At 37.7% G+C, this 24,784-nt stretch overlaps 1 protein-coding gene and 1 long non-coding RNA gene across 3 annotated transcripts; one reads left to right on the forward strand and one right to left on the reverse strand.

Moving 5' to 3' along the window:
* Positions 1-1,216: 1,216 nt before the first annotated feature.
* Positions 1,217-2,252, reverse strand: LOC133708139 (uncharacterized). Its single transcript, XR_009845596.1, has 2 exons — positions 2,011-2,252; positions 1,217-1,915 (listed from the first exon to the last, which is right to left on the reverse strand). It is a non-coding gene; the product is annotated as an uncharacterized LOC133708139 (long non-coding RNA).
* Positions 2,253-5,454: 3,202 nt separating this feature from the next.
* LOC133712914 (uncharacterized) lies at positions 5,455-10,637 on the forward strand. 2 transcript variants are annotated; one of them, XM_062139024.1, is made up of 5 exons: positions 5,455-5,903; positions 6,550-6,625; positions 8,879-9,989; positions 10,207-10,282; positions 10,398-10,637. In XM_062139024.1, exons 3-4 carry the CDS (start codon positions 8,882-8,884, stop codon positions 10,212-10,214), a joined length of 1,116 nt encoding a protein of 371 aa, XP_061995008.1. In that variant the 5' UTR covers positions 5,455-5,903; positions 6,550-6,625; positions 8,879-8,881; the 3' UTR covers positions 10,215-10,282; positions 10,398-10,637. The 2 variants fall into 2 exon arrangements, with proteins under 2 accessions (XP_061995008.1, XP_061995009.1); XM_062139025.1 differs by having other exon boundaries at positions 10,413-10,637.
* The last annotated feature ends 14,147 nt before the right edge of the window (positions 10,638-24,784 follow it).

Here is a 24,784-nt window from a genome sequence, read left to right on the forward strand (position 1 = left end):
GAATTTTATTGTTTGGTTTTTGACGGAACTCAATATTTGGATTTTGAGAATCCACTTATAAACTGTGGTGGCATTTAAATTAGGCAGTGCCTCGGTGGTCCCTTTTGCTGCTCTCATGTCATCCAGGGAAATAGGGTAGGAAGACCTAGGTGTCATGTAGTCTCAAATTTCATTCGTGTTAAATTAGCTTGTTACGTCAAATAACATGGTTATCGACACTACTTGCTACATAGAGCCAAAGTCTCCTTATGCTTGTTCTAGTTTCTAAGCGATCCGGCCGTGTATTTATTATTATTATTATTATTTTAAAATGGTGTCTCAGAAGTGTTGGTGACTTGAGATCGTGTTTTGACTCCAAGAACCTAGCCAGCTCGGGAGAAACCATAGAAGGTTTTCGGACGGACGACCTCCACAACTTCCTTCCTAGTTCCTAGCTATCATCTCCCCCATCAAATAACACTAATCTGACATCGCCAATAAGGGAAGAAAGCCTTGGAAGAACAGGCATGTGGGCAGATGGGAGCTCCATAAGAAGCGGTTTACGAGGACCCCTTAGCTGGAGTGGCTCCTCTTAAACACCGGTGAGATCAACAAGTATTGCGTAGTCCAGAGGAGCTACTGCTGCTACTACTCGAGCCGTCTTGACTTCATTTGCTGCGATCGATGAGGTATTATGTATAGTAGTAACCCTAGGATGAAGAGTAGCGGTAGTAGTTTTCGTATCAAACTTCGTATATAATTCTCTCTCTCTCTCTCTCTCTCTCTCTCTCTCTCTCACACACACACACACACACACATTTTGATATGAGGTCCAAGTAAACTAAATTTTTTGTTTCACTCTCTACGTTTAGTGCTCACTGCTCACCAAATTTGAATAATTCAATGTGCTTACGACCGCGTTGATAGAATAATTACTCAAATAAAACTATGGTCTAATGTAGATATTAAGACAGCAACCGTTTCTCTCATGCCGTACAAATTAATCCTCATCTCACAAACCAAAATACCAAATTAGTGTTTCTTACTAGCAAATACACTGAGATAAAGCACTAAAGCAGTAAACTTAACAATGAATTTAACCCAAAATGAGAAAATGTCATTAGGTCAATTCATCACAAGTTTAAAATGACAAGACTGATATCCAATTCAAAACGGAACCACACGAGTGAGGAGGGAAGTAGTAGATGAATAGTTCCTATGTATGCATCCAACAAAATACCACAGCCAAAATATAATGTATTATTTTTTAAAACTTAGATTTTTTTATGCGAGATCCGACACAAACATGTAATGACATCAAGAATTCAAACTTCAAATCTTGTAATTTATTTCAGTATTTGAACAAATAGACTTCGAGTCTTTGACAGTATCACTGAAAGTTTTCCTCCTCAGCTCAGCTCTGTGCCAACTGATCAAATTCAATTGCTGTTCCACCGCAAATCATCAGTATAAGCTTTGGTTTTCTCATTGACCCTTTGCCTGCTCTTCAGTATAAGCTTTGGTTTTCTCGAGGAACCATCAGTGAAAACAGATCATGAAATCTTCAGTCTAGAAAGTAGGATCAAATGGCACCATGTTGGTACCCTGTGGAGATTTCAGGTGATAGCTATGAATAGGAGCTGTGATTCTCAATGGTTTGGGAGCCATTCATCTATGTCTGATAAACTTATAGCCTTCAGTTAGAGGTTGATGCACCACTGTCTCGCCACTGTGAGAGCCCAGCTGATGTTGATTGCGGCTGGAACAGCCGGCTTGAAACAGGCTGTGACTGCGGCTCTGTTGGCCTGAACCGTTGCCAGTCTTGGCCTGCCTCCTCCCCATTGCTGGAATAACTTGGGCTTCCTATATCAGCCATGCTTTGGTATTGATGGACTTTGGCCCCAGGGTAAGTCCATACATGGAGGGAGTGCTGTGACTGAATGAAATATACAGAAACAATCAATATCACACCATGAAAATAGAATAATATTAAACTGCGACCAAATTAATAAACTGGTAGAAAGATTATACCTCTGGTATATCATTGATCCGATGAGTAGTTTATAGCCACTTCAGGCTCTCCTGCCCTACGATCATCTTCTTCCTCCTCATCATAACCTTAAGCATGTCTTAAAAACCTTCACTGTTCTTTCTATTAGAACCTATAGCTATCAGTGATTGCAGAACTGGGGATGAAGATTGATAAGAGTTTAGGTCCTTTTTATAGGAAGATGAAGGCTGTTTTGAGAGAAAACAATGGCTGAGTAGCAGAAACACCATGGCAACTAAACAATGGGTTAATTCTAGGGGTAAAACAATGGTTGAATTTTTTCCCATTATGATTTACCCCTCTTTGCTCATTATATTTTTCCATTTTCTCTTAGAAAAACTCAACGACTCTGTCAAAAGAGAGAATTATTTTTGTAACCAAAAAAAAAAAAACAGAGAGAATTATTTTATAAAAAGCAACTTCTTTATTACCTGACTATGACAATTGACATATATTTATACTTTATTTTCAAAAAAGAATGGTAATATAACTTCTTGACAACAAAAGTTACAATGCTCTTGTCAAATATGGTGATGAGCAAGAGATTTTGTTATAAAAATGAATCCCAAACAAGCACTACAACACAAAATAACTCAAATCTGCAATGGACAAGCTAAGGTGAGTCACAAACTAGTTCTAAGTAGGGCTGTCAATTCCGACACGACCTGATAACACGACTCGAAATCCACACGAAATAAAGTGGGTTCAACCCGCACGATTAAAAAGCGGGTGGACCGTGGGTCAACCCACCATGACCCATTTAATAAATGGGTCGGCCACGGGTCAACCCGCCAACACGAAGTGAACCCGTATAACCCGAATATGCTATTTTTTTTTTTTTTTGACTTTGTCAAGGGGAACCCAAAGGCTTCCTAGGCCCAAGATAAACCCCTTCAGCGCATGTGAAATGCTCCAACTATGCATTGCAGCACAGTGCCTGGCCACTTTGACAGCTTCGGGGTTCGAACCTAGGTTGGGGAGCACACCCAACTAGGCAAGAACCACTAGGCCACTTGCAGTGGTTTACCCGAATATGCTATACTTCTTCTTGAAATTTTAGACGTTGGGAGTATTTGATCATATGATTAGACAATTTGAAATATTTTTCTTTATAATTATTGGATTTAATTATTTATATTCTTCGTCTTGTGGAGTTTTTAGCGAATTTAATCAATTTATGTATTTTTTTTAGTTAAATGGGTTGCATTGTTAACCCTTAAATGGGTCATTTTGTCTAACGTGACATGACCTATTTATTAAACGGGTTAAGCGGGTAACCCGTTTAATAAATAGGTTGGGTTTGAGTTTAAATTTTTGACACGATTATTAAATGGGTTGGGTTTGGGTTTGTCTTTTGCGATACGACAAATATCTTGACTCGACAAGAACCCAACCCGACACGACCCATTGACAGCTCTGGTTCTAAGGCTCTGTTTGGGAGCTTTTAAAATAGGTTAAAGTGTTTTCAAACTATGTAAAGTGTTTTTCGATAGGGTTGGGCAAAGTTATAAATACTTATTGGGTTATAAAAGTGAATTTTTTGTGGTGTTTTAAGGACATTAAACATTGCTTCCTAAAAGCATTTGCTCATATTTTAAAAACTTATGCCTAACAAAGCTGCTTCAAGCAAAAACACTTTATTACAAAACTGTTTGTAGAGAATCAATCTCAAATAAAGTCTAAATCTAATGACGAGATATTCTCAAAGGTTTGATGACCAAACACACAAATAATAATAATATGGATCTCTTCTTTGAATAAGCATAACACGAAGTGGTGTTAGCTCAGTTGTTAGAGCACCCGCTACCTATGTACGAAGTCATAGGTTCGAGTCACCATGGGGGCAGGAGTGAAACCCTATCTTTTCAAAAAGGTATAAAAAAAAATAAAAAATAAAAACACGATCTACACTAAAAAAGGAAATCTAATTAGCAAAAGTTCTTCTTCTTCTTTTTTTTTTTTTTTTAATTTTTTTATCAAAAGTAATTTCACTTAAATAAAGTGCACTTACATACTGAACACAATTTTTTTAATTTTTTTATCAAAAGTAATTTCACTTAAATAAAGTGCACTTACATACTGAACACAATCACAACAGTTACATCCAATGACAAACACCAATAAACTAAGACTAAACATCCTCGCTCGAAAGAGAAGACACTGATATGTCAATGAACAAAAATAGTCAGCAATAACTAGGACAGGTTATCACAATAGAAAACTATTGGGTGAGCTATCACATGATCCTTTGATCGCATTAACACATATTGGTAATGAAACACACAGCTTTAAGCCGCCAAAAACATGGGTCTTATTGACAATGGACCCATTATCCAAATCTAGGCATCCATTGAAATCTATGATGACAATCTTAACTCGAAAAAGCTTGAGCTTATTTGAGATCATATCACAGATCCAAAAGTTAGAAACAACTAAGACTTCAAAGAAGAACATAAGTTCAAATTGAAAAGAAACCACCATCACTGATAGAGAAAACTATGTTGAAAGGATCATTTAAATAAAAATAATTTAAAACTTCAAGCAAAATCATGAGTAACAAACATAAGTACAAACTGAAAAGAAACCACCATCACTGATAGAGAAAACTATGTTGAAAAGATCATTTAAATAAAAATAATTAAAAACTTCAAGCAAAATCATGAGTAACAAGCACATAAAAAAAAGAAAATCATGATTGACAAGTTATTGGTTCATAATAATGTACCTCTTGTAAATCATTGATGACGCAGAAGCACAGTCAGGTTCTTTAATAATAGGATCGTCTTCCACTACACTATGTCCTTCAGATTCGTTAAAAAGTTTCATCACTCCCTTCATGAAACAATAACGTATCCAGTAAAGAAAGAATATTTGATGACAGAAGATTCATCTACAATTCAATTAAGCAATCTTCATAACCGAATGGGGAAGGTTAAGAAAATGCGGTTTTAGAAAATAAATGGTTTTAATTTTCTATATGAAAACTGAATGGTTGATAGAAATTCTCATATTTGAATCAAATATGTATGGTTTGTGTGAAGACCCGAAAATTCATTTAATTATTTTTCGTACATTGTCATTCGAAATATTATTTGAATTATGATTTCGGTTTGATTTCGTATATTGTAGAAAGAGAAATTTATATTTGAATCGATTTTATTTTCGAAACAAACGTTATTTAGGGATTCACTAAAAAATTCATTTTTATACGTTCAGAATTTGGGAAAACTTCCTTTAAGAATGTTGTAGAGCTCGTCGATACGATCTCGTGCATATGCAAAACGCAAAAATCAGAGTTCGTATGAATTAATTATGAATTTTTGAAAATTAGAAATTTTTCTATAAATAGTGAAAAATTCTGATTCTTCTCATAAGGACAGAGTTTTCCAAATTTTGCGTTTCAAATCCCCCAAGACTTAATCAAAAAAAAAATCCCCCAAGACTCTCCGTTCTCTCTCTTCCACCTCCCCCAGACCCGACGCGAAACGCTCGACCCGACCCGAGTTATCCTGTCCTCCGGCCGCGGACCAGAGGCAGACCGACTCGGCGCGGCCTCCCCGCCTTCCCCACGGCGTCGCCTCACCCCGCCTCCTCCAGACCGAGATCGAAACACCCACAGTCGCGCAAAACGGGACCGGCCAGAAAACTTCTTTTCCAGGAATTCCCTCGGCGATTGGTTAGCATTTTGGAATCATCTCCTTCTCTAGATCATCCCCATGTCCGCCTTTCATCACTATTTGGAGTGTAGAGCGCTAGATCAAGCGTTGAATGCGGACGGTCCACAGTGAATCTGGGTTTGAAATCAACGGCCGTGATTAATCCAAATTCAAAGCTTGATTTAGGATGATCTAGACCGAATCTTGCTTAGCTCCAGGTATGAAAATTGCTCATCTCTTCAATATGAATAAGTTTCTAGTTGACGATTTTTGCATCGGAGGTGGTTGACCCGGAGTTGACCGCCGCAGTCGAACCGTTGCAAACCCGCCGCAAGCGGCAGCGCGTTGGGGGTCCTTTTTGTTTTGTTTTGTTTTTTGTTTTTTACAGTTTTTTAATCTACGCATCGATACGGTCGTTTTGATATATTATAATGTCATTTTGGAGGAAGCTGATGCATGTTAGGTTTACAGATTTACGCGTTATCTTTGGTTTGCGATCTGCGAGGATTCGACCGTCGGATTTGCTTCAAATATTGATATATTGATCGTATGACTGTCTCGATGACTTTGTGTGGTCACGGGCGAAGATCCAACGGTTGGATCTTCATATAATTTTGATTTAGCGTTTAGGAAAGCGATCCTTGAGGATCATCGTTTAATTTCGATTCGACCGTTGGATCTTCGTACAATTTTGATAGGATGATCTTAAGGACGATCTGTGAGGATTTGACCGTTGGATCATCGTTTAAATTTGATTCGACTAATTCGACCGTTGGATCATCATTAAACTATAATCTGACCGTTGGATCGTTGTATGAGAGTGTTTTATGAATCGCTTGCTAAGTTAAGATCGTTTTTGATTAGGTGATTGATGGATCGATTGGTGGACGATTTTGGATCGTTATTTTTAGGCTGTTAAGAAGACGCAGCGGGATCAGAGGTGAGTAAATCATTCATTTACGAACCGAAATTACTTTATTTATATTGTAATGGATTGGAAATGTTTTATGGAAATAAATATTTGTTTTAAATTATGGGGACTTGTTCTTCTACGGTCCATAGGCAAGTAAAATGTATTTAAACAATAAAAATGAAATTCTTGGTTTTCACTATGTGTGGACTGTAGTTGGTATTAGTGGTCATTCCTGAGTGAATGATTACGTGTGTGTGTGTGTGTGTGTATATATATATATATATATATACTTTGCTCAGGTGCGGATATCCGCACCTAAGAAAAAAAAGGTACGGATTTTAGGTTTTGACCCACTTTTCGATCATATTTTCACATCTTAACCGTTTAGTTTTTAGGTCCTAATGTATAAATTACCTCTGCAAAATTTCAACCAAATTGGTGATCGTTAAGGCATCAAAAACTGCAATTTACACGAACGAACCGAATCTGCCGAACCGGAACCGTTCATGTACATTGTTGTAAATTGCAGTTTTTGATGCCTTAACGATCACCAATTTGGCTGAAATTTTGCAGAGATGATCTATACATTAGACCTAAAAACTGAACGGTGAAGATGTGAAAATATGATCGAAAAGTGGGTCAAAACCTAAAATCCGTACCTAAGAAAAACTGTGAACGTCCGCAGTGGAGAATGGCTGTATATATATATATATATCTATATATATATATATATATATATATATATATATATATATATATATATATATATATATATGTGGAATATATATATATATGAATGGCGTGACATTGAGTGATGAAATGAATGTGAATGGATTGGTTATCATTCAAGCTATTATTTCCGTATTTAATTGTTGAGTAATGATATGTTGATCGTTAGGTGTGAAAGCTATTCTATATGTTTCGATTTTGGATTTAGGGTCGACGTAGTGACCGGTATGAGGGAATTGGATGCTCTAATCCTAGGTGGATACGGGCTACGATCGTTTGAGTAAAATAGATGCCACGACCCTTATCGGGTGACGGGCTAGGTTGAGTATACGTATCGGACGTTCTAAACTATGTTGATGGACTACGATAGTGATAAGTATATTGAATGCCACAGCCTAGGCCAGGTGATGGGCTACGATACAGTTAGAACTCTTGTATGTCAGTCACCGTATTTGTATAAATACGACTTCGGGGTTTTGAGAAGAAAGATGTACGATTAGTTCCCTTGGTTATTATCGGAATTGATTTTGAGTTGATGATTTGTTGATTGGTTTATCGATTTGAGGTTGGCTTAATAAATGAATTTACATAAATGGATTAGTAATGTTTTATTTTAAATTTACTCATATGAGCTTTGCAAAAAGGTTACCGGGTTTTGTGTTTGCAATCCCGGTACACTATTCAAATTGTGTAGCGGATAATCCTGCGGTGATCGAGTTGTTTAGGGTAGCAGCATTGTTTATTTGCATTTCTTTTGTGAGTTTTTGTTATGCTCATTTAGAGCTTAACATTTTTACTTTGTGAGAGTGTGTTGTAATAATTAACTCGAGGATCTCGGGATTTTGTAATTCGAGTGACGTGTGGTGTGTTTATTTAAAAAAAAAAATTCAGAACGTTAGTTTGGTTTAGTTGATTATTCATATTTCGGATTTGAATTTGTTATTCAAAATTCGGGGTGTGAGAGTTTGGTATTAGAGCATAAGGTGACATATTTGGTGATAATCAGTACTACCCGAGTGATGGCCCGTCTGCAACGGTTCCCCATCTGATGCTCTTCGGTACTGATATAATCATTGGATATGTCGTAGTGTTGTGTTGGTTAGGGCGTAAGTCCATAGAACTATAGGGTTGCCCTGTAGGTTCGTAGTAGAGTTTGTGTAGCTTCTTTTGAGTTGCAATCTTTTGAGGAATGGGAACCTCTAGATTGAACTCTGGTTTAGTTATCGAGGATTGTTTCCATGGAAATGATATCCTTTGTACGGCTGTGGTTGTTTGGTTGTTAGGTCACGGTGTTTGACCCATGCTTGTATCTAGCATTGGTACAAGTATTTAACCAAATAGTAGTTGTGCCTTCCTAGGTTGGACCGTTACATAGTTTGGATTCGAAGGTAGTTACTTCGTTATATAACGTGGCGTCTTAGTAGGTCATTTTATTCGACATATTTTTTATGTGTTTAAAGTGACTCTGATGTATCTAAGCAGATCTTTGAGTACGTCTTTTGTTCTTAGTGTGATACTGAGAATACCTTATGGTTACGCTATGTTCACTAGGTGATGGATCTTCAGAGAGGCAGTGCTAAAGGTAAAGGCAGGTTTCCCACTCAGAAGGAGTTTTATCGAGAAGATGAAGTGGAAGCACCGCTTTTGGTGCAGCCTGTTCTGCCAGTTTTTGAAGGCATTAATACTACTCGCCTATCTTGGGTGACTGAGGAAGTTATGAGATTGGGGGCAGTCGCATTTCCTGGTGGTACAGATTACATGCTAGCCGAATGCTGGATCGAGAACATGGAGACCTATTTTAAGATGATTATCTGTACTGACGTTGAGAAGTGGATAGTAGCTACATTTCTCCTCCAGGATGAGGCAAAACAGTGGTGGAATTTTGTACTGAAGACAAAGGATGTAGCCACCTTGACCTGGAAATGTTTTGTGGGACTCTTTCGAGATAAGTATTTTCCGGCTTCAGCGAGGGAGCAGATTGAGTTAGAGTTCATTGCTCTAACACAGGGGACCATGACGGTGAGAGAGTATGAGACACAGTTCACCCAGCTATACAGGTTCGTTCCGCAGATGGATGCTCGAGCCTTGGCTAAGAAGTTCCTGAGGGGACTGAATCACATGATTAGGGAAATACTGTATCCCCTTCGGTTGGCTACTAAAGCAGACATCTTTGCTAGTGCCATGGCCCATGAACAGGCGGCCAACATCCGTGCAAGTGAACAGGGGGCTGTGAGGGAATCCCTCGGAAAGGGGAAGGCGATTATGGGGAGCAGCAGTTCCAGGGATCATGGAGGTGGGTCATGGAAGCGAAAGCGGACTCATTTCCATCCACAGGCCCCAACCAGGATAGATTATCAGCACCAAGCCCCAGCTAGGGCAGCACCGGCCCCATTTAGGGTTGTACCTGTGAGACAGGCAGCACCAGGAGCACCTGCTGCACCAGCTGCACCTGTGAGGTGCTATAACTGTGGCGAGCAGGGTCACATCTCTCGTGCGTGCACGAAACCGCGTGGCAGAGTATGCTACAACTGCGGGCAGACAGGGCACTTTGCCAAGGAGTGTACCCAACCTCAGGGTAGGGTACAGGGAAACCAGCAGAGGCTACTACCACCGGCACCGGCTAGAGCCTTCGTTATTGGCCAGAGAGGCACTGGGGTGGAAGGTACTCTATCTGTTTATAACTATCTTGCTAGAGTACTGTTTGATACTGGGGCCTCCCATTCCTTTATATCTGTGAGGATCCGACCGTTGGATCATCGTTTAAATTTGATCCGACTGATTCGACCATTGGATCATCGTTAAACTATAATCTGACCATTGGATTGTCGTATAAGTGTGTTTTATGAATTGCTTGCTAAGTTAAGATCGTGTTTGATTAGGTGATTGACATATCGATTGGTGGACGATTTTGGATCGTTATTGTTGGGCTGTTAAGAAGACACAGCGGGATCAAAGGTGAGTAAATCTCACATTATTCATTTACGAATTTACGAACCGAAATTACTTTATTTATATCGTAATGGATTGAAAATGTTTTATGGAATCCTGGTACACTATTTAAATGGTGTAGCGGATAATCTTGCAGGTAAGGTGAATCAGGGCGGTGATCGAGCTGTTTAGGGTAGCAGCATTGTTTATTCGCATTTCTTTTGTGAGTTTTTGTTATGCTCATTTAGAGCTTTACATTTTTACTTTGTGAGAGTGTGTTGTAATAATTAACTTGAGGATTCCGGGATTTTGTAATTCGAGTGGCCTGTGGTGTGTCTATTTAAAAAAAAAAATCAGAACGTTAATTTGGTTTAGTTGATTATTCAGGTTTCGGATTTAAATTTGTTATTCAAATTCAGGGCGTGACAGTTTGTAAGAAAACAATGGGCACAAAATCAAATCTGTCTAAGTTCAATTTGATAAGGATTTACGTTTTTAGAAAAAAGAACTTTATGGTATTCCTTTTGTAAGAAATTCACATTTCTCTCGAGGACCAATCTTATTTATTAGGAAAGTATGTTATCTTGGTTAGTTTAAATATCATTAATTTTAATAAGATGTATAAATTCAAAAGGTTAAGTAATTTATTGAATTCCAAACAAGAAGAAATATTTCCTGCCATGTGTTACTTTTCTTCTCGTATATGGTAGGATCCGATTTTTACGTTAAGTTCTAGTGTGAATGTTTGGGGTTTGGGGGCAAATTGATCTGGTAACTAGGCTGAAATGACATTGGTGGAGTTACTCTAATAACTACTCTCCCCTTATTCAAAGTCTTGGATATTCAGGAATCTAATCCTGACATTGACATAGGACCCATACTGATTCTCATACTTGTATATGTTAGTAAACACATGAGTACGTACTTAGCTATTTGAATCAATTCCTGTAAACACATATGGCCCAAATTGTACAAACAATAGGTCTGAGCAAAAGTAGGATGCTTAATAAAAACTAATAGAGCAGTGAAGACTCAATAGTTCCCACAAAAAAATAATAATTAAGCTCTAAGAATTTAAATTTTAAAAAATGTCGCCCCAGCTCTATCCAAGACCTAGCCGCGTCGGCTTTGGTTTTCTCTAATGACTGCCTCTGCTGTCCTCCCCTCTATGTGGAGGTTTTGTCTCCACACTCTATGGTCTGTCCTCAACCCTCCAACACTGATCTTTTTTGGCGACCCAACAAAGCCAACCTCTCTAGCAGAGGGAATCAATTATGGATTCTCGAGTGAGTGTCGGACTCTCATGTTGGCTGTTGGGGGGTGGTAGGGCCTTTTGATGCATGGTAGCAGGGAAGGATGTCGCTGTTGATCTGGATCGAGTAGTCCAAGTCGAGTGCGGCTTTAGATGGTAAAAAATGATTTGATGATTGACTCTCGCTGGGTGCATCAATCCTGGTAAAGGCATGAGCCTAGAGTTCTGAACAAGCCAGTAAGAGGCTCGAGAGACCTTATTAAGCATTGCAAAAGAAAACGCATGCTAATAGAGTTGGGTGTTGGATCATAATTCATATACATATTTGTTGCCCTAAAATATGGAAATTACTTGTTCTAAAGTCTAATTTAATGTTGATTAATCCAATTCTATTATTTTCCTAATCTTGTACTTTCTTAAACTTTGCATTTATTTATATAAATATTTATTATGTTTTCTTTATCATACTAGGAAATGATGGAGAAGCATGGAAATGAAAAGTCAACTTTAGCACATTTTCCTACTCCGGCTAGGAGAAACCGAGCTAAACAAGGAAGGAGGGGCGACAGTGACAGGACCCGCCCCGAATTTCCCCCTGAAATCCGAAGTGGCCCTGCGGGGCCCACCTTAGAAGAAATTCTACCAAAAAATTTAGCAGAACTTCCCCTAAAATGGACTACCCAAAACCTGTTGAAAGACACAAAGTACTTCAAACAAACCAACCTTATACTCCTGGAGCCACCTGCTCCCCAAATCACAACTTCAATTTCTCAAATAACAGTCTCAACCCAAATACAATATTAATCCCACAGCTTATCAGAGCAATATTAATCTATTAGGTATCACAGAAAACAGAAATAGAATGAGTACGCGGAAGCAATGCCTCGACTCCATGTACGCCCGACCTCAACTAATCTAGCCTGCAAACTAGGCATTTGAAATCGAAGGGCCCAGGGGAAAGTACATAAAAACATTAGTGTGAGTGGACAAAAATAAATAATTGTAAAAACAGAAGAGTGTATACTTTCCCACATTTATCTCTTTAAAAACCCGATGCATGCAACAAATTTAAAGAAACACAACTTTAGTTCAGCTCAAGAAAACCGACTAGCCCCGCTAGCCACAATCAAGCAAAGAGGAAAGAACTCTGATACTCAAGAAAATAAGACCAGCCTCGCTGGTTAAGGGAATCGGACTAGACCCCGCTAGCCCAACAATAATATAATGAGTAGGGGAAGATGATAGCCATACGAATGAGCCTCCCAGGCTCGGGTGATAGCCTCCCAGGCTAAAGTACTACCATATACTCCCGTTATATACCCACACGCCACTAAGTGTAGCGATTAGGATACTGGGCTTCAGCATTACTGTCACAAAGACAGTAACCAGCGCCACAAAGGCGGACGGGCTTCGGTGATCCCATCACCTCGCCACAAAGGCGGAAGATCAATGTTAGCAATGATAATAGTCACCCATAGTATGACAAAAGAAAATCCGAAAACCACATAAATCCATAAAGCTTCCCCAACTCTCGCAAATGAATTTCCAACGACGTGTCCCACACGCCAAGATAATCTCAAGTTCAAAAATAAATAGAAGAGAAATAATAATAAAACATGATCTCCGTAAACCGAAACAAAACCAATTCCGAAATCATCATCAAGGCATTCCCAATGCCAAAACCGAAAGTCGATAAAATAAATAAGAAATAACTTCATCGAAATCCCATTTCGAAAATCTTTCCAAAAATCTCAAATCAATGAATAGAAATATACTTAAAAAGTATAATTCCGGAAATCACCTCGGAAGAGAATTCATTGACAATCACAATATCATAATTAAAGAAAGATTTATAATCAATTTCTGAAAATCAATTCATATTCTCAAAAACAACTCGTAAATCCAAATCCGAGCATAATAGATTCGTTTCAGAAATTCATATGGAAAAACAATGCCAAAATTATAATCCAAACCAAATATTATGCTCGATGAGTAAAACGATAATTAAATAAATCAATAATTTCAAAATAAATGCATGCATCATTATTTAAAACAAAAGTCCACTCACTGTACTAGTTGGTGACCACGCAAACGAGTTCCTTCGTCAAGCAGTAGCTCGATATATCGTCCTGTACACAAGTACACTTCCGTAAACGACAATTCGAATAAATAATTACGAACCTAAACGAAACCCGAAAATCCCTATCTCCATTACTTCTCGGATTCAACCCAAATCACACTCATAACACCAATTCCTCGATTTACATATTCCACAACGAAAACGATAGAAATCCGACGGCCGGATTTCCCACAATTAAATCACAAAACTCCGAACTTCGGAAAATCACAAATAATTCCAAACTCCTCCAAAATTCACCAAACTTCACATACAAGCTCTACAACATTTATAGGATTTAATTGGGCTAAAACAAGAATTAAAAACCAACCGTACACACCTCCACGCGCCACCCACAGTGGCGGCGAGTGGGGCCCACACGCCGGTGGCCACCACCTCCGATGGCCACCAAATTCAGGCAGCACCACCTACTCATCTAGCCCAACGTTGCTCTCAACTACAACAAAGCCAGAATATGCCTAGAACTAGCTCAACAATTACGGTGAAGATTATACCCAAAACGTGAACAGTGTCAAGAAATTCAAACCTCAAATTCTTCCTCCACGCTATGATTCGCTGCACAAGATTCGGGGGGGGGGGGGGGGGTAGCATCTACATCCCAAGGCGCTTCCAAAGAACCGGACTTTATCGTCTGGGGTGGCCGGAATCGAAAGAAATCGGCGTTGACTCAAACTGCTACAGTAAAGTTTTCGGGCTTGATTCTTCGTTTTCCGGCCAAACCGCCGTGAGTTACCGCCGTGGGGAGGTTGTGTAGGAGTAGAGGAGTCCAATAGTGCCACTCATTCGTCCCTAAGTGGCCGGAATCGTGAGGTGGCCGGAGCTGCAGATCGCCGAAGGAAAAGAGGAAAACGCGGGGGAGGAGGAGAAAGAGAGAAAAAGGAAAAGTTACCTGCCAACAGTAGAAATTCAAATATATACTACTTACCGTGAACAGTAACTTTCACAATTTCGCTTATAACTTTCGCATACGAGCTCCGATTTTTACTTACCACAAATGCACGCGCTCGGTTTAACGTCCTCTACGACTTCCATGAAGAACATTTTCTCAAATTTTGGCCCGAACTAAAAGTCAACTTTTAGGGCCACTAAAATTATCGAAGCGACAGTAAAAGTGAAAGAAATTGTCGTTTACCGAACAAGTAACTAGTAAACTGGTAATTTAAGATACGGGACGTAACAGGTAGCCTAATCTAACGAACTCAAAATGAGCTGAAACTTTCCAGATCCATTCTAGACATCCTAAGGATCATTTCTTATAAATCGTTCAAGAGTTATTTCAGAGTGGAAAGCCTTCAAAAGATCAGTCCAAGTTTCTGTCTAAAAGACAAAAAAGACTGCAAAGGAGGACCTGTACGGATTACTGTAGCAATTCTGGCAAAACCATGGTGCCATAAATTCTGAAATTTTACCAGGATAATCTACACTTATCAATAAACATTTGGTATGAAGAAGTCAAAGGCAAAATCTGAAATCTTGGTAGAGATTTAATTGAAGGAAGAAAGGAAAAGAAAGTTCTCATGCTTGTCATCTAGACTTTGGTGACCCAAAACCACCCCAACACTCTTCATTTTCATGTTTCCCATGCACAATAAAGAGAGCAGCTGCTCCTCTCTTCTTGACACGCTCAAAGTAGCACGCAATTTAACCCTGTTGTCAAATGTTAGTATAAAGAAAGTAGGGATCGTTCTATCCGGAGAATGAGGGTACACCTGTAATTGTGTAAACAAATAAAGAATTAAAATAATAAAGTATTATTTACAAAAAGAATAGAAAGAAAAGAAAATATATACAAGTGAACACAATTAAAGGGGGGTTTATGATTATAGAATCGGATTTAAAATTAAATAAAATAAAGAGAATGTAAAAACACATTTACAAGGGTGGAACGTAAGGAACAAAGATCAAAACTACATCCATATGCAAGAAATCCGGTTACAATTCTAATAGTTGGTTATCTATGAGACGAGAATATATCAACCAAGAAACAAAGATCAAAGCAACCAATGTCCCTTATTTTACTTCCCTTTACACAATTGATCAAGCAAAGCACCTAACCAATATATTTTGAAAACAGGTTTCACACAATCAAAGCAACCATGCAAACTCAAGTTTCAAATCATTAAGAGCAAGTGAAAGTTTAGTCAATAATTGTATTAATCCTAGTACACAAAGCATGTCTATTCAATAACACAAACCAATTGATTTCGACTTTTGTCCAAAGCCTTTACTACTTATTCGAATTAGGGTCACAAAGCATGAACCTAATTACTAGCTCCAATTATATGCAATCATTCTAAGTTGCGCACCAAAGAACAAAAACATATAAAAATTTTCCATAAAACAAAATCAATTGATCAATCTCACATAAGCAACATATAAATCAACATATAGAAATCACAACTTTATTTCAAAACATAGAGACGGGCTTTAAATTTTGCCCTTAGCATTATTTGTTAACTAGAATTCATAGTCTTACAAAATCAAACAAAGAAAACAAGAGAAAGGATATAATACACATTGAAAGATGAATGATAAAGCCTTGAGACGAAGAACTTGAAGATCCTTAAAAGCAAGCAATCTTCTAGGGACGACACAAGGGTGGATGGCGGCTAGGAAATTGATGTATTGCATGGCTTCTTCTTCTTCTCCTCTTTGCTTGAAAATGCAGAACTAGAAGACTAGAGAATGGAAAGGAAAATGGAGAGGAAATGGAGAGACAAAGAAGATGAAATGGATGAAGGAAGGTGTGTTCTGATTTTTATTTTGGTCACCCTCATCTCTTTATTTATAGCCTTGGTGTCATGATTACTCTTCATAATTCGACCAATAGGAATATTACACAAGCAAGTATAAATCATTTTGATTTAGAACTCCCAAAATATCTGTTTTAGGTTGTAGAAATCAAATTGAGTTAGAACTTCTTTGACACAAAACAGATTTCCGGCAGATTTGACCTCAGTGCACTAAAACAGTCATAACTTCTTCTAGAAAATAGATATCGACGAGCTGTAAAACGTTATGGAAACTAGACATCCGTAGCTTTCCAACCATATAAAGATCATAATTTTCTGAGCTCTGACCGATTTTTGACACTCTGTTGAAGTTGACTGATTTACACTGGCAGTTTTCCGAATCTGTAATGGATTTGATTTTTTAAAGAACAACTTGTGTCCAATTCGGTAATGATCTTCTTGAGACTTCTAGATGCTTCATGGACGTTCCAAAGACTTCTCCTAGCTTCCACAGGTCTCCTAGTATGAGTATAACTCCATTTTTACCTGTAAAACACTAACTAAGTTAAATTGATCAAGTTAAAGAAAATAACTTAGCAAAATATAGGGTTTAAACATTATAAACGTCACATTTTATGCTCCTATCAAATTCCCCCACACTTAACTTTTGCTAGTCCCTTAGCAAAATCAAAAACTAACAAACCAAAAAGACTATGACACAAAACAAAGAAACCAACGAAAAATTGACTAAGTATGGAAACAAAAACACAAAGACTCAAAGAAACCAAAAACGTAAAACACAAAGCAAAACACAAAGAAGAAAAACGTCACACATAAAAGACTAAAACAAAAACTAAATTTCAAAGATAAAGACCAAGATGTTGACATCACAAAGACCTCTATTGCCCTTTAACATATTGTCTCAAAAATCTCATACTTTCAAGTCACCAAGATTATCACTTAACCAAGAATCACATCATCAAGATATTCAAGAGCTAATTACAAAATATAATCCACATATAAGCATGTAAGACTTGGGAGTAAACAATGGTGGTGAGTGGAGCTCAACATATTTCAAACAAGTCATGATTCAAACCTCACATGGATATATCACTCTTTCTTCTCTCAGATTCAAGGCTCATGCTTAAAAGCTTATAATCACTCAATTATATGTGAGAGAAAATATTTTGAGGCAATCAAATAGCTCACATATATAAGAAATGAAAAGCACTTTGTGAATATAATTTTTCAAGATCTCATGAAAGATATCAACTACTTGCACAAATGGATCCAAGCCATAGGTTCAACTTTTAAAACTCATCTCCACAGATCAAAGGCTGTCCCATTTTAAGGATCAAAAAGGTCTTTATAAAGGGTTGTAATGGGGCCAAGGCTTAAGGTTTAAAGAAACAAAGGGATAGGAAAATCACAAAGTATCCTAAAAACCTAGTAGAGCACTTATTAATGTAGAGAGACTAAATTTCGAATCCACCATGCAAAACATGACGCCATGTATCTTCCAAAGCTTTATAAAAGGGCCAAGTGGCATCATATTGGGCCTATGCTTCATTCTAACCTTTTATTGAACAAGTGTGAATTGGACAAAGACCAGATTTCTCAACAATGGGCCTTCACTTTAAAACAAACTCCAAATCCACTAAGTATATGGGACTAAAATCCATAAACATAAACAATAACACAACTTTTTTTTTATTTTTTATTTTGCCGTAATATTCTTTTCTTTTCTTTTTTCTTTCGATTTTTTTTTCGGCAAATACATACAAACATTACATATGGACAAGTCTACCCCCACACTTGAACTTCTTCATGTCTTCAAAAGTCTTCCTTGACGCCAAAACTCCAAGCAAAGTCTCAAAAATATGCTCCACTAAGTCTTTAGAACTAAGGGTAAAGATATAACTATACTAAAGTTAAGGGTTAAGGAATTTTGAGGGTGATGAAATAAAAAGGCTCAAAGTAGGCTCAAAATGGTTAAACTAGGGGAGTCCCACGACGGGCACAAATAGGGAAACAGACTATATTTGGCTATGGTGGTAAAAATCCTAAGTGCCTTTAATCCTTTCCGAAATCAGGGACATGTATTGATAAAAGTTTCAACAAGCATAAAAGTGAATTCTAGCATTCTCTAGTCCATCAAACTTAATCTATGGCATGTAATCAATCAAGATGAAAGAATAATGAGATCAACAAAATCATCGCCAAGAAAATAAGAGTATAATTCATTTTTTTTTCATTAATCACTCAACAAAGAAAGGGCACATGGCTCAAATTCTCACAAGGGTTATTATGAATCATAACTTATCATCCACATGTTCATATTCTGTACCAAAGTTACACATGCACCATATCTACTACACATTCATATACTTTTCATAAATCATAATTAACCAAAGAATATCATCAAATATTAGCCCAATTTTGTGATCCTCTTTTAGCCTTAATTTCAGAGATGTAAGCTCATCCTAGACAGTTAAAAGGGCATCTTAAGACTCAAAACAAAACAAAAACAAGAACAACACATAAAGTGACGCAACATACAAGAAAAAAAACGTTTTGGACTTAGGGATATTTATCTTCTCCTTTCGGTAACTCCTTTGGAACATGACCAGGTGAAGAGAGGAACGATTTTGGCGGAGCTCAGCTCACTTGATTGACAGGGGACGAGACCCTTTGTCAGCACTTCTCATATCCAAACTAGACCTTAGACATCACATCCCATTGGATGCGCCTACGATGAAGAAGATATTTACCCAAAATTCATTTTGACTCTAATAATAAACAAACCAAAACATGAATACAAAACCTAAAACAAAATTAACAAAATTTTTTATTTTTTTATTTATTTATTTTTTTTAATTTTCTGATTTTTCCGATTTTTTATTTTGTTTTCTTTTTATGCCAAAAACTAACTACAAGCATTAATCCTTCCCCCCACACTTAAATCATACATTGTCCTCAATGTTAAACAAGTTAGAGCATGCAATGAACAATTATCATGTGAATGGAATGATTAACTCAAGAAAACCTAAAAACAAAAACTAAAAACGCAAATAACATAGATACAATCAGAAAATAGTAATAGAGGAGATAGAGTTTAAGAAAGCAAATCTGCGTTGATGGCTCCTCCACAACTACGGTTGAAATGGGTTGCCTCCCATGCAGCGCTTAATGTTTAAAGTCTTTCAGCCTAGACTTGTACCTCCATTTACTCCTTTGGAGGAGCGGTATGCGGGCGAGTGGCAGCCCTCTTGCTGGTTTCAGCCTCCGGAGGAGGGTCCTCATGGTGTGATGCAGTAGCGTCCTTGCGAGGAAACCCAGGAGGATAACTCTGCATGTTTTGGACTTCCTGAGCTAGCTTGTTCATTGCAGTGTGACAGCGGATCAAAGAGAAATTCATCTTAGAGATGTAATCGATCATGCATGTGACTCGCCAATCTGTCACCATAATATCATTGCGTAGAGAGGAACGCAGAGCATCAATCGAGTCAGACAAGCTTTCCAGGGTGGCCACAGGCCGAGGAGCATGAGCAGCTGGGGAGGAAGAGGACTCTCCAGGATGCAGTCTGGGAGAGCGACGAGGCAGAGGAGTACGAGCAGCTGGGGAGGAATAGGACTCGCCGGGATGCAATCTGGGAGAGCGACGAGGCAGAGGAGGGGGACTGCGGGTACGCTCACGTGTAGGACGACGGTCCCCAGGATGAGTGAGGCCAGCGCAAGCGGCCGCTTGACGACCTTCTTCCTCCAGAGAGAGAACACGGCGTTGATTTACGCCCATGCGAGCTGTAACCTTGGTTCGAACCATGAGGAAGGAGAAGGAATTTTTGAAACTGCACACTTAAACAAACCCTAGTAAAATTCGGAGGAGACAAAAAAAGAGATATATATAGAGCACAAAATATGGTAGAAATTTCAACAGGCACATGGTTTTAACATAGCTTCTCCAGGAAAGAGAAGAGTTATGACAGTTCACGGCCCAAGAAACAGGTATGCACATGAAAAACTCCCCCACGTGTAAAAATTCCATTCTTTTCCGAGATTTACGGCAATTAATCTGCTTTCGGCTATTGCTTGTCTGTCACAGCTCCTCGAGAACCGTTTGGTTCCCCCACGTGTCCTTTCTTTTCCTTGATTTATGGCAATTAGATCTGCTTTTGACTGTAGCTTGTCTGTCACAGCTCCTCGAGAACCGTTTGATTCCCCCACGCGTCCTTTCTTTTCCTTGATTTATGGCATTTTAGATCTACTTTCGGCTGTAGCTTGTCTGTCACAGCTCCTCGAGATTCGTTTGATTCCCCCACGTGTCCTTTCTTTTCCTTGATTTACGGCATGCTTTCGGCTATTGCTTGTCTAAACCGAAATCCCCAACCGAAAAAAATCATTTCATCAACTCCAATCTTTCTTAATCACTCATCAGCACCACTCTTCAATTCTCTCATTCTCTCAACCCATTATTAATGGAACCACAACCCAGCAACCAACGGAGGATGGAGGAAGCAACAAAGCAGCCGGGAGCAGTGCTACCATGCATTGCAGGCGGAGCAGTACCAGGTGGGCTCCTACTACAGATCAGATAAGAATCCTCAAGGAGTTTTATGACAATGGAGTTAAGAACCCAACTCCAGAGCAGGTTCAGGGGATCTGTCTCCAGCTGAAACAGTACGGAAAGGTCGAGAACAAGAACGTCTATTATTGGTTCCAGAACCAAAAGTCTCGGGAGAGGCAGAAGAAGAAGTTAACTTCCGATGTTCATGTGCCCATGCAAAGATCAGGGCTTGTTGGTGGATCCATTAATCTCAATTTTGGGTCAACTAGTTCTACTGGTGTTGATGGATCCATTAATCTCAATTTTGGATCAACTTGTTCTGCTGGTGTTGGTGGATCCATCATGGAACAACGAGGAGAAGATCACCAGGAGATTGAAACCCTTCCACTTTTCCCCATGCATGGTGAGGACATCTTTGGCAATATGAAGACTACTTCCGAGGGAGGTAGCGGTTATGGCGGTGGCTCTCGCATTTCCCTTGAGCTCAGCCTCAACTCCTCCGGAGCTACTGACTTGGCTTAGTATAATGTAAATTTTTATTTTATTTTTTTTTTCAATTTTTTTTTTCAATAAGACTGAATGAATGCTATTATTATTATTATTATTATTATTATATATATATATATATATATATATATATATATATATATATATATATATATATATATATACTTTTTTTTTTAATATATAGGACTCAAAAATAAAAGACAAAAATATATATAGGACTCAAAATGAAAGACAAAAATATTTATAGGACTCAAAATGAAAGACAAAAATATAAATCCTAAAATAAAAACAAGGAAGAAAAACTGAAAAATAAAAAGAATTAGGGAAAGAGAAAGCAAATCTGATTATATTCTGAATTGGGTTGGCTCCCAAATAACGCTTGGTTTTAACGTCTTCTCAGCCTAGACGTAGTTTCCTCAGAAGAATGTAAGATCCTCTTTCCTTGCTCGTTAAATGTGTATGGCTTGAATTGCAAAGGAGAAGGTCTTCTGGTTTCAGGTTGTGGAGGATTCTTCAAACGTGCAAGTCCTTCTTCAATCTCTCGTGCACTAGGGATTTTAGAAGGCTCAGACATTCATGGAAATCCTGAACAACATTGAAAATTAAATAAGTTAGTAAACTATACAATAAAATAAATACAAATTAATACTTCATAGAATAAAACGTCACAATTTTTACAAGTATAAAACGTGAAACAAACAAAAACAATTTACACATAAAGAGTATGATCATTTATTTCTTTTGTTATAAACATTATTGATATCGAATCAAATTCCAAGCGGTAAATCAAGTGAATGTGCGGCCCAAGTATAGTCGCCTAGACACAAATTCCCCTTAGCATCCTTTGGGCAACCTTACTGAAATGGCCAGGTGGGGGAGGACGAACACGAGAGGAAAAATCCATTTTGGCATGAGCTACTCCCACATAGTGGTTTAGGCCCATTTGCAAGCACTTCTGTATTCAAAAACCCGTCATGAACGTTGTCCCCTTCCTAGACACCACTCCACATAGGTTATACTTACTGAGATGAAAAAGGTCATAAGTGTGAAGACAGTTCAACAAGTGTTAATAAAGGCCACTCTCAACCTCAAGGGACCTGAACTAGGTACCATTAAGGGGTTTAGGCCAATATTAACAAAAGAGACTTCACCTATTCCATTTAATTTACAACCTACAATTAAAATTCGTGTTCAATAATATAAATAACATCCTAGTTAATTTAAACTAAGTTTCAAACAATTTATATACAACAATTATAAACAAAAACAAGTGATTTTTCAACTCCCCGGCAACGGCGCCAAAAATTGACACGCTCAAAGTAGCACGCAATTTAACCCTGTTGTCAAATGTTAGTATAAAGAAAGTAGGGATCGTTCTATCCGGGGAATGAGGGTACACCTGTAATTGTGTAAACAAATAAAGAATTAAAATAATAAAGTATTATTTACAAAAAAAATAGAAAGAAAAGAAAATATATACAAGTGAACACAATTAAAGGGGGGTTTATGATTATAGAATCGGATTTAAAATTAAATAAAATAAAGAGAATGTAAAAACACATTTACAAGGGTGGAACGTAAGGAACAAAGATCAAAACTACATCCATATGCAAGAAATCCGGTTACAATTCTAATAGTTGGTTATCTATGAGACGAGAATATATCAACCAAGAAACAAAGATCAAAGCAACCAATGTCCCTTATTTTACTTCCCTTTACACAATTGATCAAGCAAAGCACCTAACCAATATATTTTGAAAACAGGTTTCACACAATCAAAGCAACCATGCAAACTCAAGTTTCAAATCATTAAGAGCAAGTGAAAGTTTAGTCAATAATTGTATTAATCCTAGTACACAAAGCATGTCTATTCAATAACACAAACCAATTGATTTCGACTTTTGTCCAAAGCCTTTACTACTTATTCGAATTAGGGTCACAAAGCATGAACCTAATTACTAGCTCCAATTATATGCAATCATTCTAAGTTGCGCACCAAAGAACAAAAACATATAAAAATTTTCCATAAAACAAAATCAATTGATCAATCTCACATAAGCAACATATAAATCAACATATAGAAATCACAACTTTATTTCAAAACATAGAGACGGGCTTTAAATTTTGCCCTTAGCATTATTTGTTAACTAGAATTCATAGTCTTACAAAATCAAACAAAGAAAACAAGAGAAAGGATATAATACACATTGAAAGATGAATGATAAAGCCTTGAGACGAAGAACTTGAAGATCCTTAAAAGCAAGCAATCTTCTAGGGACGACACAAGGGTGGATGGCGGCTAGGAAATTGATGTATTGCATGGCTTCTTCTTCTTCTCCTCTTTGCTTGAAAATGCAGAACTAGAAGACTAGAGAATGGAAAGGAAAATGGAGAGGAAATGGAAAGACAAAGAAGATGAAATGGATGAAGGAAGGTGTGTTCTGATTTTTATTTTGGTCACCCTCATCTCTTTATTTATAGCCTTGGTGTCATGATTACTCTTCATAATTCGACCAATAGGAATATTACACAAGCAAGTATAAATCATTTTGATTTAGAACTCCCAAAATATCTGTTTTAGGTTGTAGAAATCAAATTGAGTTAGAACTTCTTTGACACAAAACAGATTTCCGGCAGATTTGACCTCAGTGCACTAAAACAGTCATAACTTCTTCTAGAAAATAGATATCGACGAGCTGTAAAACGTTATGGAAACTAGACATCCGTAGCTTTCCAACCATATAAAGATCATAATTTTCTGAGCTCTGACCGATTTTTGACACTCTGTTGAAGTTGACTGATTTACACTGGCAGTTTTCCGAATCTGTAATGGATTTGATTTTTTAAAGAACAACTTGTGTCCAATTCGGTAATGATCTTCTTGAGACTTCTAGATGCTTCATGGACGTTCCAAAGACTTCTCCTAGCTTCCACAGGTCTCCTAGTATGAGTATAACTCCATTTTTACCTGTAAAACACTAACTAAGTTAAATTGATCAAGATAAAGAAAATAACTTAGCAAAATATAGGGTTTAAACATTATAAACGTCACATTTTATGCTCCTATCACTTCTTCTAAGACATCTTTTTCTACTCTACACTCTCATAGCTCATCATTATTTCCCTATTTTTACTCCATCTCTTCCATAACCATTTCCCTTAACTTTAGGATCTATTACCACTCTCATACTCCACCTCCATGCTTCTTCAATGCTTGAGCTACTCCCTTTTTCTTTCATTTATCATTTTACTCCTCTCTCTCTTCTCTACATAAGCATATCTTCTCACAAGGAAGAGGCATCACCCATTCCACCCTATTATATCTGCTTTCTCTCTT

This window comes from Rosa rugosa, chromosome 5, assembly GCF_958449725.1.
Source record: "Rosa rugosa chromosome 5, drRosRugo1.1, whole genome shotgun sequence".
In the NCBI taxonomy this organism is placed as follows: Eukaryota; Viridiplantae; Streptophyta; class Magnoliopsida; order Rosales; family Rosaceae; genus Rosa; species Rosa rugosa.

What these genes read in the sequence shown, in the direction of transcription:
- LOC133712914 (XM_062139024.1), top strand. Translation starts at nt 8,882, where the DNA reads ATGGATCTTCAGAGAGGCAGTGCTAAAGGTAAAGGCAGGTTTCCCACT.